Genomic DNA, 20945 nt, shown 5'->3' on the forward strand with positions numbered 1-20945 from the left:
TAATGTAATTTGATTTAGTTACTATCGTAAAGAGGGTAACATGATTAATGGAACGTTCAACATTTCATGGAGTATTTATTCGATTTATTTAATACACACTCCGTCCCATAAAAATATATGCACTTTCCATTTCCGTACATTCCACAAAAATATGTGTATTCTATTTTTGAAAAGTTATCACAATTTATTACCCTTATATATCAATTTATTTACAACTTATACCACCATTAAATGCTACTAATAATGTGGGTCTCACTATCCACTAACACTATTTTAACTATTATTCTCCTCCTCTCTCTTACTTTATCAATTTTATCTTAAATCTCGTGTCATATCAATTGTCCATATTTTTATGGGACAGATGGAGTAACATTATAAGGTTCTGTTCGATACACGAAATTGGAATTGGAATTAATATTCTATAAGTTTGGTTAAATGAAGTAATTGGTATGATATTAAATTTGAAGAATTTTTGCGCACACACTGTACACAAAATACACATTCACGCACACTTTACACACAATACACATACACACAAAATACACACGCTTCACACACTGCACTTTACACACGCTATATATAAAATACACACACTACTATTCCATACACACTATGCACAAAATACACACAATGTACACACACTACACACAAAATAAACATATTCCACGCGCTACACAAAATACACACACTATACACAAAATACACAATATTAAAAATTTAGTAAACTAAGATAAATATAGAAATTTTTTAACGAAAGACCATGAAAACATTGAAAGTTATGGCCCTCTATTCATCTATTGTACTACACCCCCCATCCCCGATTAAGAGTCATACTTTTACTAGGCACGAGTTTTAAGAAATGTAAAGAAAAGTTGGTTGAAAAAGTTAGTGAAATGTGAGACCCATTTTTTTATATTAATTTTATAATAAAATGCGAGTGAATTGAGTTAGTGGAATGTGGGACCTACTTACTATTTATGGTAAAAATGAAGTGTGGCTCTTAATTGGGGACGGACCGAAATAAAAAAGTGTGACTTTTAATTAGGGACGGAGGGACTAACATTTTAGTATCCATCCTTTTCCATCGTAATTTTCTTGTTCTTTTTAGTATACAAATACTGGTCAATTAATTAGTGGGACATGAGAGCTTGCTTTGAATTCATAAGGTCATCCGCAATGCTATCTCTTATCCGTCTCTTAACCGTCTCATCTCTTCACTATTCATAGGCCCCACTGTACTTTTCAGCTTATCTCTTAACTAAGAGACAACACCTGCAACCCTCCATCTCTTAACCATCTCTTAACTATTCATTCAATTTCATTTTTTATTTTTAATTCCAACAAATTCAATTAATAAAAAACACACTTCATTATAAATAAAATAAAATTACAATTTAAAATACATAAACAAATAAAAAAGACATAATTAAAAAACTAGAAATTACAAATTGCACACTTAAACTCAAATAAAAAAAAATGAAGGCAAAGAAGCAGAAGAAGGAGTTCTCTAGTGACGATCATCTAATGGTTGCCAAATTTTGCCCAAATGTGCTCCATTAGATCCTCCTGGAGTTGGGCGTGGGCGGTAGAATCACGTGTCCTTGCCCGAATAGACAACCGCTCTTGCAAAGACGGATGCACTCCCGTTCGAGGCGGACTACTTGCGATTGAGCTTCCCGGGGTTTCAGGGTCGAACCAATTTCCCGCCTCAGGTCCTTCGTCAGCGACAATCATGTTGTGCAAGATTATGCACGTATACATGATGTCGACCATATTCTCTATAAACCACTGTCGAGTCGGGGCTTTGATAATGTTCCATCGAGCTTGGAGAACCCCGAACGCTCTCTCCACATCCTTGCGAGCAGACTCTTGCTTCTGCGCAAAAAGAGACTGATTTTCGTCCGTAGGCCTGTTGAACGTCTTCACGAAGGTTGGCCACTTCGGATAGATGCCGTCGGCAAGATAGTACCCCATTTTATACTGGCGATTGTTAGCGACGAAGTTGATGGTCGGCGCTTTACCATTCAGAACTTCAGCGAAGAGGTCGGAGTTGTTGAGCACGTTGATGTCGTTGTTCGAGCCGGGGACCCCGAAATACGCATGCCAATTCCATAGCCGGTAGTCGGCGACGGCCTCGAGTATAACGGTGGGGTGGGTGCCTTTGTGGCCGCTCGTGTATGACCCCTTCAACGCCATAGGGCAATTCTTCCATTGCCAATGCATGCAATCGACACTCCCGAGCATCCCGGGGAATCCGTGCACTTGTTCGTGAAGACGGAGCAGAAACTGACAATCTGCGGTGGTTGGCTTCTTCAGAAATTCGGCGGTGAAGGCTGCCCGGACGCCTTTGCAGAAGTTCAACAAACAAAGTTGCCCAGTGGATTCTCCGACGTGCAGGTATTCGTCGAACGCATCCGCCGTTTGTCCAGTAGCAAGCTGACGGATCGCCGCAGTACATTTCTGGTGCGTCGTGTGGCTAGGACGGCCAACAGCGTCGAACCCTTATCTGAAGAACTCTTCCCGTGCCGCCAATGTATTCGCGATATGCAAAAATAGCGGGCGTGACATACGGAAACGGCGACGGAAGTAGACATCTCCCCACACCGGGTTCGGACTGAAGTAATCACGTTCCAACCTTGCGGCGGCTTCCTCCCGGTTACGGTGGATGTATGTCCGGCGTTGCCTAGGAGGCGCGGCGGCTTCCTCCTCCCTACGTCGATCTGCTTCTAGCGATTCTTCCATTATTCGACGCATTTGCTCAAATGGATCCATAATTGATTAAATTTGAGAGAAGAAAAAAATAAAGGAATGATTTTATAGAAGTGATTGGAGAGGAAAGAGAGATGAGTGAATAAATGTGTGTTTGTGTGTAAAATGGAGAATGAGAAGAGTATATATAGAATATATAAAAATAAAAAAAAATTAAAAATATTACCGTTCAACGGTAATATTACCGTTTTTTATTTTATTATTTTTTTTTTTTTGAAAAATCTGATTTTTAAAAAAAAAATTGAATTATGACGTCATAAATCCGACGCCCACTCGCGGGTCGGCGAGTGGGCGTCACGCCAGCAGCCCGCGCGCGCCACGTGGCGCCGGGCACGTGTCTCACGAGCTCGAGACTTGCCTTGCCGGGACGCGTCGGGCGTCGAGACATCTCGTCTCGTCGAGACGAGACGGGAGCCGCAACGCTATCTCGATGCCGTCTCGGCTCGTCGAGACGAGATCGAGTCCGCAACGAGGCAGCGTTGCGGATGCTCTAATGGATTAGCTGTTAGTACTCCTTCATCCCTGATTAATTGTTTACTTTTATTTTTTACTATAAATGATAATATGTTTCATATTCTATTAACTCATTTTACTTAATTCTATTTTGTATTATAAAATCAATATATAAAAGTGGGACATATATTCCATTAACTTTTTTTATTTATTTTTCTTCATATTTCTTAAAACACGTGCCAAAATCAAAGTGGACAATTACTGAGGAACGAAGGGAGTAACAATTTCTAAGTTTTTTTCTTTTTGATATTTTGATGTGACATGCTTTTGGATATGGTTAAAATGGGACATAGTTCATAGTTTGGGCCACCCTTATGAGAAGAAGCCATTGATTGGATAATTTTATTTTTATTGTTATTATATCATTGTTATTATATTGAGATTGTATTTTGTGGAGTACTTACTTTTTCTTATTCGTAAAATTATAATAGACGCGTTTATCCTCGCTTCCCCTTTACTTTCAAGTTTAATTGCTTCATTGCTAACTTTTTATGAATGAAAAATGTTGACCAAGCCAAAAACCGGTTAGCGGAGTATATGACAGAACTAATACAACAACAAAAATATAATAAGATTAACAATAATAAACAAACACCTTTACACAATAATATTATGCACGAAAATATAAATCTTGCAACACATTGTATATTTTAAACGGGATCCACAAAACAACCGATACAAACTCTTTAAACCAGTATCTGAAGATCAAAAATAGCAAGAAAAAGAGAATTTCCAAAGAAATAAAAACTAAACTAAAGTCCTAAATTGTGGACCACCTACCCATCCTAATATTTGAATTGGAGCTCGTCTACTCAAATATAAATGCGGTCTCTAACAATTTGCTTGAGTAATGTCTAAGAGTGAGATATCATTATAGCTGTTAGAGCATCCGCAATGGTGCTTAGGCCAGCCATTCTCTCCCCTGCCACGTCAGCAACAATAAAAAATCCACCTGCCACATCAGATTTAGGCCAGCCATAGGCTAGCCATAGGCCAGCCGCAATAAAAATAATTCAAAATATACTACATTTACGGAATTAAAATTACGATAAAAATACGGAATTAGATTTACGAGACATATACGGGAAAATTCATTAATTTTATATTTAAATAAAAAAAAGTACATTAACTAAAAATCATAAAAATAACATAATAAAAAAAAATTCGGGCTTCCACACACGAGCCACCTTGAATCTGTTATAGTTTGCCGCTAGCCGAACGGGGGTCTCGCTAGTTTGTCCATGTTTAGGGGGTCAAGGGGGGCAACGCCCCCTTGCCATGGGGGTCCGGGGGCGCGGAGAGGCCCCCGGCCCGACGGTATGACATGTTTCTGTTTTAGGTCTTAATTTTGTATTGGGCTAGTTGTTGTTGTCCATCGCTAGATGTTGCTCTTGTACAGAAATTTAGAGATAGAGAAAATCGCGTTTATATAGTTTTTCAAAAATTTAAAAAAAGAATTAAAAAAAAAAAATTTAAAGAATTAAAAAAAAGAATTAAAAAAAAAAAAACAAAATTCCGCGCTGGCCGATCGCTGGCCGATCGGGCCTCCACAATGGCGGCTAGCCGATCGGCTAGCGCTTCAGCCAGCGACGAGCGATCGGCCAGCCCACGCCGATCCGCTCGCCGAAATCGCCCTCGCCGATTGCAATGGTTCGGCTAGCCGATCGGCCAGCGCGACCAATCGGCTAGCCGGTCGCTAGCCGACCATTGCGGATGCTCTTATGACTGACTCGTTGATGACGAGAACTTCAAATCTAAGCGACACTCTCAAAGACACACATTTATGATACTTAACATCCAACTTATTAGCTAAAAGAAAAACACTTACCCACTAAATTGAATTTCGCCAATAATATTTGATTATTAATTACTACTATCTTGTCCGTGAAATATTGTTCATATTTGATTCGGCGTAGATTTTAAGAAACATGAAGTAAAGTGCATGAAAAAAGGTTAATGGAATATTGGTTCAACATTTATATACTTCCTCCGTCCACAAAAAGAATCACACTTTGTTATTTTTTCGTCCCACAATAAAAGTCACACTTCATTTTTACCATAAATGGTAAGTAAATCTCACATTATACTAATATAAAAAAAATGGATATCATATTCCAATCCACTAATTTTTATATATTTCTTAAAACTTGTGTCCATAAATCACAATAAGAATGACTTTTATTATGGAACATAATAATTATTAGTTTTATAATGAAAAGTGAGCGTAATTAAATAATTAAACAGTAATGAAAAGTGAAATCTCCTAAAAAATTAGTGATACTTGTATTACTAATTTTTTGATTTTAAGTTAGAAGAAAAGTCGATCCCCAAACATCCTTTACACTTCCCAGTTGCCACTCACAAAAGAGTTTAAACTTTTCAATCAAACTAAAGAAGTGAATAAATTCCATTCAAATACACATAAATGACACGTCGAAAAGAGAGTAGATTTTATTTAACATTCTTAATACAAATTGGACACGTCGAAAAGATAAAATATTTTATTTAAAATTCATAATACTACTATGATAAAAAGAAAATATTAACAATCAATTTTGTTGTTTCACTAAAGGAACAACCAATTTTTAATATTAACAATCACTTTTTGTTATTTCATATGTTTTCGCAGACAAAAATAAAATAAAAATAAAAATAAAATAAAAAATTGAAATTCCCATCTCCAATGAACAAAAACCAGCACAAGTAGTATTATCCTCACTCCGATTCCATCATTCTATCCACAACACATTTCTCTCAACGCTTCCCACGCACACTCACCGCCGCCGCTACACATGGCGGTTGCCAACGCCTGGGCTACGGGGCACTCCGCCTCGCCTCCGCCTCAGCTCCGCCCCCCCTCCTCCTCCTCCGAAAACCTGACCCATGTTTTGAAGAATAAGTTTTCCCCCAATTTGCCCAATAAATCTATCATCAGAAGAAGCAGGAAATCCAAGCTATTCTGCCGCTGCAGCAGCGATTCCGAAAACATCAAGAAATACAGCACCTCCGATTTAAGTAGCTCTTCTTCTTCGAGCTGTTCCTCGTCGTTGTCGGCGCCATCATCCGCGGGTTGGGATTGGAATAGGTGGACTCGCCATTTTTCTGAAATTGAGCAGGCCGAGAACTACGCCTCTGTTCTAAAGGTTCGATCTTTAACATTAATTTGATGCTGTAAATGTTTATTAAATGCAATTGAAGGATGTTTACATGTGCTTTTGAATTGGGAAATTAGGATTGATTCTAATTTTTTGGTTTGGATGATAATTGGTTTCGAATTGTTGGTAATGATCAGTTTTGGTGATTCATATGGACCAGATTCAAATTTTTATCAATTTATGTAGCAATTTATCTAGAAATCATTCATTAGCAAGGTCACAAAAATCTTGTAAGAGTACTTATCCTGTTTGGAGCATCTCAAACTGTGTGTGCTTCAAAGAGGAACTCTGTTGAATTTTAGGGGTCATTTACTTTGATTGTAGGATAGATTTGTAAAACATGAGATTGGGTATTTGGAGGGTGACATGTTCAAACAAGTAGAAAATTAATCAAACTATCATAGTAGATGGTGGATTGACCTTGATTATTATCAATCATATCACTTAAAGTAGACCCCTTTAGTAGATTGGTTTTGTCCGATTTTGTAGGAGTATATCTCAAGAGAGAGAGAAAGATCAAGGGATAGATACTACATAGGTGGTGTTCAGTTTGTTAGACAAGATAATTGTGAGATGCAATATGAGATAAGCCACAATAGGATCTGTCTAGGATTAAATTAGTCATAGGGGTGAAGGTGAGATGGTTAATCATGAGATTCACTCTAATCTTAGCATTACGGAGGCGGGCCAAGATACATTTTCATGGGCCGAGCTTTTGAGAAAAGCACAACCAAACAAGTGTAAGATTAGTCATGCCCTTTAATCACAACAATTCATGGCAACCGAGCAGCCCCATAGTGGATGAAATACTATCGTATATGTTTATTATTAGTATTTATGTATTTTTGGCATGTTTTACTTTACAGTTTCAATTAGAAGATGCAATAGAGAAGGAAGACTTCCAGGAAGCTGCTAAGTTGAAAATAGCTATTGCAGAAGCAACATCAAAGGATAACATTGCCGAAATAATGTCACAGCTGAAGGTAAAGATAATGGTTGATGTGATTTCTCATTTCTCATACTTGTAATATTTCAAATAATAATTTTGTCTGTTTTCCTTCAGAGTGCAATCGATGAAGAACGCTACCATGATGCTTCAAGATTATGCCGAAACACAGGAAGTGGGCTGGTAACTTGTTACTTGTAGCAATCATGTTCATCAGTTTTGATCATTAGAAGTTGTTTTCTTGTTCAATTTATGACATAGTTCTTGTGGTTTTTGGCAGGTTGGTTGGTGGGTTGGATATTCAAAAGATTTGGATGATCCTTTTGGAAGAATAATTCGGATAACTCCAGGGATGGGAAGATTTGTTGGCAAAACTTATAGTCCGAGGTAGTAATCACTGAATTAAAATGAGAAAATTGTTTATTGGTTCATAAACTTCATTATGACTCATGCTCAAAGTCTCTACATCTGGTTATTATTGCAGACAGTTGGTCACATCGTCTCCTGGAACTCCACTGTTTGAAATGTTTGTGGTTAAAGATGACGATGGAGGATATAGCATGCAGGTAGTGTGAATATTATACAGTTCTGCATTGTTGGCTTATTCATAAAACCACTCATTTTCTTTTTCTTGTTTAAAATTTCATCGTAATTAATCCTGTAGAATTTTAAAATCTAGAGATTGAAGACATGAATGTCCTTCTCATATGCAGGTTGCATTTCTAAAACAAACTAAAGGAAATTCGGCAAATTCCAATTCTTCGTCCGACAAATCCGCCAAGGGGCCGTCAGCAGGTGAAGCCGAGAATACAGCCGTGGTCGATGTCAAGCTGGAAGAGAGCGAAGCAGAAAAAGGTGAAGGGAAGAGCATTGATTTGGAAGGGGCTGCTGAAGAGGGAATAAAGGGTGTCATCAATTTTCTCAAGGAAAAAATACCCGAACTGAAGGTTAAAGTAATGAGGGTCGATGTTACTGAGAACATAACTGAGGATACTCTGAAGCAGTTTATTGAAGAAGACAGTGAGAGCAGAACCGGCAAGGATGTAGAAGAGGATGCTACCGAAATAGATAGTAATCAGCTGGATCGGGTTGCTGCCCAAGGAGATAGTGACACAACGGATGATGAAAACTTAGACACAAAGCTTTACATCGGTGGGGTTTTACACAACAATGAACAAAGTCCTAGCAAGGATGAGTTCATTCGTGTCCCTGCTGATATTAAAGATATGGAGAGGGATTCCTTTATGCTGCATATTTCGAAGATATATCACGATAATGAACCGGAAGAAAACACTGCATCTAAAGTTAAGGTGGGTGCAATAGCTGCCCAAAGTGTTTCCGATCTTATGCCTTCTGAAATTGCCAAGGCTTTCTGGAGTTCAGAAAAGGTCTCCCCTAAGGTATTAGCATTAGGAAACTTAGCAATCTTTCCTAAATTACACAGTAACATGGAGTAACTTTTTAGAAATATTTACTCATGACTACCTACAGATTTCCAAAGATGTACGTGAAATAGTAAAGCTTGCCGTCGGCCAGGCCCAGAAACGGAATAAACTGTCTGAGTACACAGATTTTAGTCGGATTACTGTTCCCAGTGGTGATTTAGATCCATTTGAGGGTGAGTCTACCTAGGTTCTGCCCCCAATCTTTTGTGTGTCGATTTTGGGTCACATCCATTGATTGTTGTTCGTACAGGGTTATACGTTGGTGCTTTCGGACCTTATGGCACCGAGGTGGTGCAGTTGAGGCGCAAATATGGTAACTGGAACACGAGTGACGATAAGCAATCTTCTGATGTCGAGTTCTTTGAGTATGTCGAGGCAGTCAAGCTGACAGGGGATCTGAACGTTCCCGCTGGCCAGGTATGTGGTCCAGGCTCGTTCAAATTTTCCATCCTTTACACATTGAACTCCTAGTTGAGTGATCGTGTCATTCCACTCATGCAGGTAACGTTTCGTGCTAAAATAGGGAAGGTTAATCGCAATGCCAACCGAGGAATGTACCCACATGAGCTAGGAGTGGTAAAGACTCTCTTCCCCTCTCTCTCTCTCTCTTTGAAACCCAATCCTAATTTAACTAGACTGATCTTGTGGCTTTCTTCCAGCTTGCAAGTTACAGAGGCCAAGGAAGGATTGCGGAATTTGGATTCCGGAATCCCAAGTGGGTCGAAGGCGAGCTTCTTCAGCTGAACGGCAAGGTTAGATCCACCCCCACTAAGCTCTCACCAAACAAAAATCTGATCTTGTTCAATTTTGGTTTTTTCAACGCAGGGTTTGGTGCCGTATGTGAAAGGTGCAGATCTCGGCTTCCTGTACGTTGTCCCGGAGCAAAGTTTCCTCGTGCTGTTCAATCGCCTGAAGCTGCCGGAGTGAGGGAGTGAGTGTTTTTTATAGTATTTGTGTTATTATTACAACAATTTTGACACCATATGAGTATACATGTTTGAAATAAAAGTACATACATCTTGTACTTTTTTATATTTGGAGGATATGTTGAGAAAATGTGATGTTGCACCATCTATATATAAAGATATGCATAATCAGCACAAGCCTAACACAAACGTGGGCTATGTTGCATGCATGCCACTAAAAACATCATAAAGATTAAAGTGAAAGGATGACATGTTTGGCAACTTTTCCATGCACATAAAGTAGTAGTAATAAAATACACACTGCTTTTGCATCGATTGCAAGGCTGAAAATGGCAAGACTTGTTGAAGGTTGACGTCAGTGAACTAACAGATTCAGAATATATTTTGAGGAATTATTGGGTGGCAATATAAAGTTAATCGAACATAGGAGAGATGTTCCTATTTTTTACATGTAAAATTATGTTGACGATATAAATTTTTTAAAAGTTTAAAGTATAATGTTGTTTGATGTTTTCATATACAAAAATTATATATACACAAGAGGGTGGCGGAAAAACTAGGCCCTCCTAACGATGTGCGGGCGACTGCCCCCTTTTGCCCCAAAATTCAACGTTCGACGTCAAGTTGTACAGGAATGGATCCCCTGCTATGCAAAATACCACAGCAGGGGATGCTGTGCCAATCTTCACCACCATTAATTTTCAAATACTTAGATTATTTTGGATTTGTAGGGTGAAGATTGGCACAGCATCTCCTGTGGCATTTTGCACAGAAAGGGATCCATTCTCCAAGTTGTACATGCTCGAGTCCATCACGTCTTCTGCAGCTGAGATTCTAGTAAAATTTAAAGTGGACTGAGGTGTTTAAGGGGGAGGGGTTGAGATTCAATGACCAGGAATAAAGATGGGAATTTTTAGGAAAGGCCAAGGATTTGCATGACATCCAAAAAGAGATTATTTGAAAGCGAGAAAAATACATATAACTATACGTATTTTGCTTACTCTAGTAGTATTACATAAACTACTGCTCCTTTCCACGTGTTTTTTAGTAAGTTTTCCACTTTTTTGCTTTTTGGAAAAGGGTTTTCGTTATACACATTTGTCCATTATTAGTAAATTTATTACCAAGGAAACAATTATTGTTTTTCCTTTTTGCTGTAACCAGAAACCAAATATTGTAGTAGAATATAACGTGAATATTTTTTTAAAATAGTACTCCCATGCTAATGTACTCTCTCGTCTCAATTATATAAGCATGATTTTTCGCAATAAATAAGAATATTATTAGGAAATAAAACTAAGCAATATACTTCATAATATTCCTAATATATATGTCCATATTTAATGTTAAGGACTTACTCAATAAAAAAAATTAAATGAGGATATAATAGCAAAAAAAAGCCCTATATATATATATAGCTGGCTTAGAAAAGGGGTATATTTGTCTGATCAAAATAACATAAGATCCCATGCTAACACATTAAAATAGTGCTGTCAATTTAAGTAATATTGCATCATTTTTCTCTATGGAAATTCACGTCGTATAATCGATATATATATAGTCATATAGATGATATTAAAATAAAACAAAATGTGTGAAAGTAAAATATAGTGGCAATCAGTGTCATATAAAAAACGTTCTTAGTGTGGCTTAAAGTTTGTAAAAGCAGAGTTGAACATGAAGACTGCTTTCTGTGATATCTCAAAAGACAGGATTTCAGCACCACAATATAAAGTTAAAGTTAGGTTTAATTACTTTTCATTTCTTTTCCAATTGTAATTTTAGAAAATTATAAATGCTCAATTATTACTTAATCAAGAAGACATACATTATTCATTACTATTACACACCTGTCACGATTATATGGTGGTTAGATTCCTCTTCTGTTTTATTTTACTACTAAACTAGTAGTAGGATATTTGGAGTTATGCAATAATTTATAAAAAGTTACATTTGACATGACTATAATCCAAAGTTTGGATCTAATTAAAGACGTTTGACATTTGAGCTCCATCGTCCACTCTGTATCTTAGTCTAATTAAAATTTTCAATAATCAAATTAGAACAATATCATCAACAATTGATTTGAAATAAAATTTGGAAATAAATGGACTCAACAACTTGTCAATAATCATACACAGTCTCAAATCAATTTTGATATGATTATTGTCGCTTGTTTAAAGAACTACGCCACAAATGTGAACGGTGATAAGTCGTGGATAGATTGAATGATATCACAAATAAATGTGGAAATATTTAAAGGAAACCTTAGTTGATAGAAAGAAAAAATATCAAAGTAATCAATTCATACTATTAGTCAACAAATTTCCATCTGTTTATTCTTTTAAACTAAGAAAATAAGTATAAATCAAAATAAAATAAGGGGAGTTTCGGAAAATCTAATTTTCGTCCCTAATTGAGAAGTTATTTTGTCCTATGTCTGGCATGCATCGAATTTACGATTCGCATAATACAAACTTAGTGATATTGAATTCTTTAAAAGTGAAATGGGATGTGTGTATGCTTATTCAATCGTTTTCAATAGAAAAGGAATACAAATTTTCTAAGCTCCTAAATTTTTATATTCCATTAGACTAGAGCTGACTAAGAAAAAATTAAAAATACTAAATATGGTCAATAATAAATAACCGAAGTTGTTTTAGTCTATCATTAATAAAGAGAGCAGTTGTCTAAGTAGGGAGTATAAGAAGATTATTGTCACTAGTTAGGTTGTCTTATTTGGCAATTGGCACAATTATAAATTTTTTGTAGATATGTGTTACGTATTGTTTTACAAAGACTCATTTTCCATGTATAAATTCTTCGATAGCTCTATTGAATCCAAATTAGGTATATGGAAATAAATATTTATATTTAGAAGCAAATTTTCGACGAATTCATGCAGCCGTCCAATCAATCGCTACTGCCGCGAAATATTTGTTGAGAATCCCTACTGAATCCTCACTCCTCTATAGAACCCCAACACCAACACAACAATAGACCGCAAATCTCCAGACGCCACGTCAGCAAGCCATTTCAAACATCCAATAAAATAGTAGGACAGAAATCCTCACCCTTGCTCCTTCACGCAGACAATAAACACAATCTTTTAATTCAAAACCGATTTGGTTTGAAAAATAAAAGTTTCCTTCAAATTTCCTTTCCTTCCGATCACACAAAATTCCATAAATAAAATTCAAAACCCAAGCTCAAGATTCCTATTTTAAATGGAGAATCACGATTCGAGCAACAGCAACCGGCGGACTCTTCGCAGAAACAGCAACAGCCACATATCAATGTCGGACACCGAGTCAACAGCGAGTCACACCGAGTCATTCCACTCGCCCCTCCGCTCCGACTCGCCCCTCCGCTCCGACGACCCCGTTTTCCTCCCGGAAAACGACAATCCCGCCAACAAAACCACCAAATCCCTCGTCCCAGCCGAGAGATACTACTCCCCCGTGCCGTCGCCGGGAAAATCCAACTTCACGGCGACGTCTCCGCTCGCCGCCGGGAAAGGCGGGCGGCGGCCATGGCCGCATTCGGAGAAACCCACCTCGGGAAACGGCGGGCGGAGGGAGAATTCGGCGGCGGAGAATCGGGAATTTGGGGGGAGGGCGAGTTCGCCGGTGATTTTGGGGCTGAATCGGCTGGTGAAGGAGGAGGCGCCGCGCGGGGTGAAGAAGGTGGGAGCGATCGGCGGTGGTACGGTGGAGGAAGGGTTTGTCGATGAGGTGGGCGGAGATAGGCGGTCGAGGGCTGCGGTGGAGAATATACTGCGGCGGTCGGAGAGGGGAAAGGAGCTGACGAAGGCGGCGTTGGTGGTGAGAGTGTTTGAGGCTCTTGCTTGTGTGATTTCCTTCAGCGTTATGGCTGCTGACAAAACCAAAGGCTGGAGTGGCGATTCGTTTGATCGATACCGAGAGTATAGGTAAGTTGTTCGGTTGTCATGATTACTTGTGATTAACAGTCATATCAAATCTTGTCTAACCAATCGAATGTTACAATTATGTTGTCCTTGATTAGACACAAGTTTCTTTGGGTTTTGGGGAGATTTAATGCCTTTCTTGTTTGGGTAAACATTGTTTTGATTCATTAATGCCATAGTAGTATTTGATGATTTGGCTTGTAATGCTCAATTTTATTGCATTTTGTGTTGCTATTATTCGATAAGGAGTACTAATGCACTGTACTTCCGTGTGCAGATATTGTCTCGTTGTAAATATCATCGGGTTTGTATATTCTGCTTTTCAAGTGTGCGATCTGGCATACCTTTTGGGCACGGAGAAGCACGTCATCTCTCACCATCTACGTTACCACTTTGATTTCTTCATGGATCAGGTTACTTATATATTTCAGCTTCAATACTCTAGTTAGATGAAAATTTATTTAGCTTCAATTATATGGCATTGAGCTGATAAATCAGATTCCAAGTCACTTATCTAAAGTGACATTGTCGATATTGCTCTCTGTTTTACAATTTCAAGCATTACCAAGACAAGATGAGTATTCTTACATAAGATGTTTGTGCCTCTTCAGATTTTGGCCTATCTTATAATGTCAGCATCCTCAGCGGCTGCTACAAGGGTTACAGACTGGATAACAAACTGGGGGAAAGACGAGTTCACGTTGATGGCCAGCGCCTCAATTGCGGTGTCGTTCTTGGCTTTCATCGCCTTCGCCACCAGTTCACTCATATCTGGTTATAACCTCTGCAACAGGGATTCAACTTGATCACTCCATTAGTGATGAGAATGCTGTACAAAGGCAGTGATAGGTAGTAGTTGTGTAGGCATTATTTTTTCTAAGTATGTTCCGATATTCTATTTATCTAATAAAATAATAGATTATTCCGGTAATGATGATGAGCCTCATGAACTTTTTTTATAAGCAAATGAATATAAACTTATTGAAAAACTGCTCTCAATATCTTCTTCTCACTATGTTTTGGCTGAGAGAGATAATGTTTACGTACCATCAAAATTCTAAAAATAAAAATTAGAGGTGAGCTTAAGCCCTCCCTAGATCCGTGGTAATGGTGATTACATGAGGATGAAAATCGGTTGGTCTCTCCTCTATCGATGAAGTAATTTATGTTGAGATTGCACATCTTCGAAACATTGTTCCGAGACTTGTCGTTTATCAGCAAAGACCATTCCACACCCAACGCCTATGTTCGGCAACAACGAGTTTTTTGGATACTTCATGTAATTTTGGATTTTTTTTCGTTTCAATTTTGGATCAGATGCATAGCTACAATTTTGAGTTCGATTTTTTGAACAATTTGGTTAAGTACTTAAGTTATTAATTTTTCAGAAAAAATCAGATATTTGGACCTATCTACCTTTGCTGCATAATATTCATAGGAAATAGTAGAATTGGGCTCTTCGTGAGACTTCATCTTCTATACCTTCTTAAAGAATGTGTTTGGCCCAAATGCACTACCACCTTATCCTGTATGTTTCTCGAATTATTATTTGATCTTTTCCATAAGTTTTAGACCATTAAGAATTTCATATCTATGAATAGAATAAAATAACACTACAAAGAAAGAGTTGAAAGAAACATAAAAACAAGGCATGTGATTGTCCATCATCAGCCATGTTATTGCAGAGTACATAAATGAAGTAGGTGACAAAAAATCCTATTGACATAAAATCAGTTTTGTTGTAGGCCCAACTACACCTCTGTTTCTCTCTCTAGCCTCACATTTTCAGTTATATTTGTTGGCATTTGTTTGCATAATAATGTGCCTATAACCCTAGCGCACCCCAAAAAAAAAGGTTGCCCACCAAACTTATAGGAGAACAAATAATCAATTTGATTCTCAAATTTCATTTTCTATGATAGTGATTTGACAATTCCTAATTTTTAGGCCAAAACTCTAGGCTAAGTTTATGAGAACAATAGGCTCAATAAATTCAATATCTTTCCTATAAGGAGAGAGGGAGAAAGAGGACATGACATGTATATGAAAATAAGAATTCTCCTTGTGTTAACTAATTTTTCATTTTAAAATGGAATTCTCCTCTGGGAAACAATCATTAATGTAATTAATAAAATTTATTAACATAAACTATGTTGCAATGTAGTGGATTAAACACTCACATGACAAAATGGTTGATTTCAAAGTTTGGAGAAAAAGCTGTGAATTTGGTCTCCTACACAGATCAAGTAGTGATGATGCCTTACCCAACTCAGACATGCTCATTTAATTAAACGCGTGAAAATGTCTAATAAATTAATCAACGCCCTAAACATCTAATTAACTAAATTAGCACAAGGAACAAGATAAGTAGATCCAAATTAAAATCAGATACGTGTGATATTTCTCCTTTGGTACTAACAACTGACCGACAGTTGCTCCGTACATTATCGCATTGCATATGGTGTGGGGTTAGTAAACTGACACAAAATTCATCTTAAATTGATACAATCAAGAAAAAATAAGGTTAATCAAGTGTTCATGCATTTAGAATTATAAGAGCGTAGCAATGGTTAATAGGCCAGCCATAGGCCAGCCATTCTCTCCTCTGCCACGTCAGCAACACTAAAAAAACCACCTGCCACGTCAGATTTAGGCCAGCCGCAATAAAAACAATTCAAAATATACTACATTTACGGAATTAAAATTGCGATATACGGAATTAAATTTACGACACATATACGGGAAAAATAATCCATTCCATTAAAAAAAAAGTACAAAGATTTTTAAAAAAAAGTACATGATTTTTTTTTTAAAAAAAAGGGCTTCAACACCCGAGCCCCGCCACTCTCTACTCCTCATCGCCGTCGCTGTCGCCCTCCTCGTGGCCGTCGCCGCCGCCGCTGCCGCCACCCGTGGTATCTGAGCCCACGTCGGAACCCCCCAGCCTCCTCGTCGCGATCTCTAAATCAGCACGCATGCTCTCGAGCATCTCGAAAAGAATCCTCTTCTCCGTGGGGTCAGTGGCGTTCTTCCACTCTCGGAAGACCTGTAACATCTGAGCCCGCATTTGGTTACGCGAATGGAGAGTGTACGCGAGTGGGGCGGCTGGGAGGGCGGAGGACTGGACCTCGCGGGGCGATAGGGGGGATCCGCCCCTCGCAGCCCGCTGCGCCCGCTTCTGTCCAACCGGGCGGGGGCGACCAGTAAATGAAGGAGGGGATGGAAACTCCTCAGCATCCGGGGGGAGGTCGTGGGATCCGCCGCTGCTGCCGCTGTAGTCGCCGCTATAGTTAAGTCGCTGCTTCTTCGGCCACCCAGCGTCGCACCCCGCCCGGAACTTCTCCGAGTCCTTCAGCAACAAGAAGCACTCCAAGAAGGTGAACTCCTTATACTTCCCCTCCAAGGGGAACTGACTCGCGGCTATCCTCCGGGCGTCGTCCTCAGTCTGCCCACTTTTGAGCTGACGGAGGGCGTTGGCGTACAAATTCGCAAAACGGCCCACTGCGGCCCTGGTGCGTTCCCACCCCTTCCGGACCTCCTCGTTGCTGAAGTCCTTCCCGTGCGGGCAGTGCCTCTTATAGGCAGCACTGATCTTCGCCCACATGTTGACGACCCGCTGGTTGTTCGCAACCAGTGGATCGTCGCACACCTCCAACCACCCCTTGGCCACCCCGGCGTACTCATCCTCCGTCCACTTCCTCCGGCCAGGGGCAGCGGGCTGCGATGACTCGCCGACCGCCTTGCCCTTCCCCTTCCCCCTCGTCTTCTTCTTCGGCGCGGCCCGCGTCGCTGGAACGGGAGTATCATCTTCCCCGAGATCGATCCCCATATCGTGCAATGACAGAAGGTCATCGCCAGAGAACTGCGTCTCCACTGGGGTCGACGAGTGAGACGAAGCCGTCAAAAAATCAAGCGAGGGCCGATATACCGCGTCCCCTCCCGGTGACCCCTGCACCCCCCCCCCGGCATCCCGGGATACATGCCGTGCAGCATCCCCCCCTGCCACATCATCCCCATCATCTGCTGCAACATCATCTGCTGCTGCATCTGGGGCATACCCCCCCACCCGGGCGCTGACTGCCCGCCGCCCGGCATCCCCCACGGCATACCCCCCTGGTTCCCCCCCATCGCCCCCCCCCCCCCCGGCGCACCAGCCATCATCCCCATCATCTGATTCCAAGGGATGTTAAATCCCGGGCCCATCTGCCCCCATCCAGATCCCACGGGTACTGTGGGAGTCTGAGAGCCGCTCGTCGCCGGACTGGACTCGTTGTTGTGATCCATCACTCGATGATGCTCTTGAACAGAAAGTTAGAGAGAGAGAAAACTCGTTAAAACAAGTGGTGCAAATGAAAATGAAACGAAAATCGCGTTTATATATGATTTAAAAAAAAAAAAAAAAAAAAAAAACGAAAATCGGCGCTGGCCGATCGGGCCTCTGCAATGGCGGCTAGCCGATCGGCCAGCGGATCGGCTAGCGACGAGCGATCGGCCAGCCCACGCCGATGCGCTCGCCGATTTCGCGCTGGCCGATTGCAATGGTTCGGCTAGCCGATCGGCTAGCGCGACGAATCGGCTAGCCGGTCGCTAGCCGACCATTGCGGATGCTCTAAGGTAAATGTAAGCTCAAATTTATAAAGAACATATCGTCTATTTAGCTGCATTTAACATAAAAATACTTACCATTTATCATAATAATGAACTGAAACTTCAATTCGTCGATGAAATAAAATAGTAAAATGAGGCTCTTATTTGTGGATGAAGGGAATATGAACCATTCTCATGGAACATGTGAAAAAAGAAAATTGACTCTATTTTTATTAGACAAAAGGAGTATATATTCACACTGAAAATTAAAAATATAAAATTGTTCATGTTATTTATTAATTTTAAAGTGCGTAGTAAAACTTAAATTTTTAAAAATTTTATGATATTAGATATTAATATCCCTAAATTGAAATACTGATAATTACATTCTCTCAATTGACCTGGAACTCATTAAATTCAATAAATTATTTAATGCTGTCATAATAGCATTAGAGTTTGATGTGAAGATAGTAGCAATAAATATTTTGCCCAACCTAAATACTACACAAAACAAGAGCCTGGGCACAAAACACTTGGATAAGTTCAAAATTAATGCGATAGTTCTATATCACTCTGTGGCAGAGAAATAAATTCATTTCTTATAATACTACTTCGCGAAGAATTTTATGTACGAAGGAAAAATTATTTCTTTTGCAGTAATAATTCCAAGTTGCATAAAGATAAATTCCCCTCTAATTTGCAGGCGAATTGGTCTCACAATACAAGAAAATTATTTCATGCTCCTAAATTATCGATTTATTGATTTTGTGACACGTCCAATTGTTACATGTGCCAAAATTAGTACTCCTTTGTAGTCCGATCTGTATATACGGATATCGTCTTCTGACATCTATACTATAGAGTCTCATTATCCACAAATTCACTCTTAAAGATCGAACCACCGAACCCTACCAAATTAGGGCTTTTAGATCTATTTTTTATTAATAAGATACAGAAATTTATAAATTATTTTCGCCTTCATCACGAGCCTATTTTAATTCATCTGAAGGTAAATAAGTCATACTAACATGTTACGAAGATTTAACTTCGTTCCAGAATATATTACTTCATTCTAGTAGGTTTTTACTTCATTCTACTGGTTTTTACTTAATTCCAGTAGGTTTTTACTTCATTCCAGTACGTAAATGTGGTTTCGCCGTCGCGTGCCGTTCTTTCTCTCTACAATATCTATCACCAACGCCATGGCGCTAATATGGTTTAATAAACACATGGAATAATGTAATAAATTATTGGAATGAAGTATGTGTAGAAGCATTTGAAGTCCTACTGGAATGAAGTAAAAATCTTATCCAATGAAGTAATAACGTTTCTGAATGAAGTAATAAACCCACTTGAATAAATTGCATTTTTAAATATTAATCAAGCAAAAACCCACGTCAATGAATTTGAATGAAGCATATGTTGAATCATTTCAAAACCTATTGGAAGCAAGTAAAAACATGTTGTAGTTTCAAGGTATTACGTACAGAATGAAGTAATAAACCTATATAATGAAGTAAAATGAGCTTGTAATGAAGCCGAAAAAATTTTCACAGCAGCACATCTCATCAAAAAAACTAGATTTAATGGCCCAGATTTGATCTCTAGTTCGGTCTTTAAAATTGGTTCAACATTGATCACAACTCTCTATACAATATATATATAAGGGGAGTTTTGGGGGTAATTAGAGAAATAAATCATATTAAATTTTGTTGAGTAATTGTGGGTACGTTTTGTAACTGCAACCCACATTTAAAATATATTTAGGATGGTAATTACAAGCTAGAAAAGTGGGAAGTGATTATTTAGATAGTGGAGGAGTATTTAGATAGTGGAGAATTTAAAATCAATGTTCATAGCAATTTTGTAACAATTTAGCAAATACTTTGGAAACCTACTCATTGAGTTTCCGCTCCCTACTCATTAACACTTTTTGGGTAAGAATCCATATCTTTGTTTGAGTAAAGGACATTAAGATTTTTATCATTTTTTGTTCATTGAGATGATTCAAACGTATATTTTATTTGCCTTGATGAACAGATGGCTCGGCAAGATCATTTTGGAGACTTACATCTTGCAGTTTCGCATATGGCTGAGGTATGCAATTTAGTTTCTAAAATCATCATTCATTCACTCTTGGTATCATCTTTATCATGTGATATGCAGGGGAAATTTAATTGCCATTTAATTTTAAAAAAATTATTAAACTAATATGTTATGTGTGAATAATTGGAGTGAGTGAAAGTTTTACTATGTCATTTAAATTAAATTTGGTTTAACCATTTGATTAGAATTTCAAATAAAAATATTTTTTGTCCTTTTATCGAATGCATGTGGTGTGAATTGTTCGATGATGTACTTTCATGGGTCTCATCTTATGCTTTGCTCTACGGATGGTCGTTTTAATACATATTAATTATTGATTTTGTGTATTGCAAATTGATTTTGTTCTTTATTTTATTGTAGTTTTAGGTGAGGTGAGCGGTTAAAGATACAAACGAGTTATTTTACGTGAAGAATTGAAGGTTTTAGTTTATAATGATGAGATTTATTTTAATTTAAAGTTAATGTAGTGTATAAAGAAGTTTTTAAAATGATGAGTAATTATCCATTTGTATTTATTCTTTATTGTGATAGATTTTTATCTTCATATTCCATGATTTAATGTTTAAACAT

The 20945-nt window shown here is 38.5% G+C and overlaps 2 protein-coding genes across 2 annotated transcripts; both read left to right on the forward strand.

Moving 5' to 3' along the window:
* Positions 1-5990: 5990 nt before the first annotated feature.
* On the forward strand, positions 5991-9862 carry EX2 (UvrB/UvrC domain protein (DUF3506)). The gene is made up of 11 exons (XM_048125916.2): positions 5991-6425; positions 7304-7420; positions 7501-7566; positions 7664-7770; positions 7868-7949; positions 8097-8783; positions 8875-9001; positions 9079-9245; positions 9330-9404; positions 9488-9580; positions 9654-9862. The coding sequence occupies exons 1-11, from the start codon at positions 6075-6077 to the stop codon at positions 9753-9755; spliced, it is 1974 nt and encodes a 657-aa protein (XP_047981873.1). The 5' UTR covers positions 5991-6074; the 3' UTR covers positions 9756-9862.
* A 2762-nt stretch (positions 9863-12624) lies between these two features.
* On the forward strand, positions 12625-14613 carry LOC125222991 (CASP-like protein 4A3). Its single transcript, XM_048125930.2, has 3 exons — positions 12625-13685; positions 13960-14095; positions 14294-14613. The coding sequence occupies exons 1-3, from the start codon at positions 12982-12984 to the stop codon at positions 14486-14488; spliced, it is 1035 nt and encodes a 344-aa protein (XP_047981887.1). The 5' UTR covers positions 12625-12981; the 3' UTR covers positions 14489-14613.
* The last annotated feature ends 6332 nt before the right edge of the window (positions 14614-20945 follow it).

Source organism: Salvia hispanica, chromosome 2, assembly GCF_029641045.1.
Source record: "Salvia hispanica isolate PSC_SH4W2 chromosome 2, Shi_PSC_v1, whole genome shotgun sequence".
Lineage (NCBI taxonomy): Eukaryota > Viridiplantae > Streptophyta > Magnoliopsida > Lamiales > Lamiaceae > Salvia > Salvia hispanica.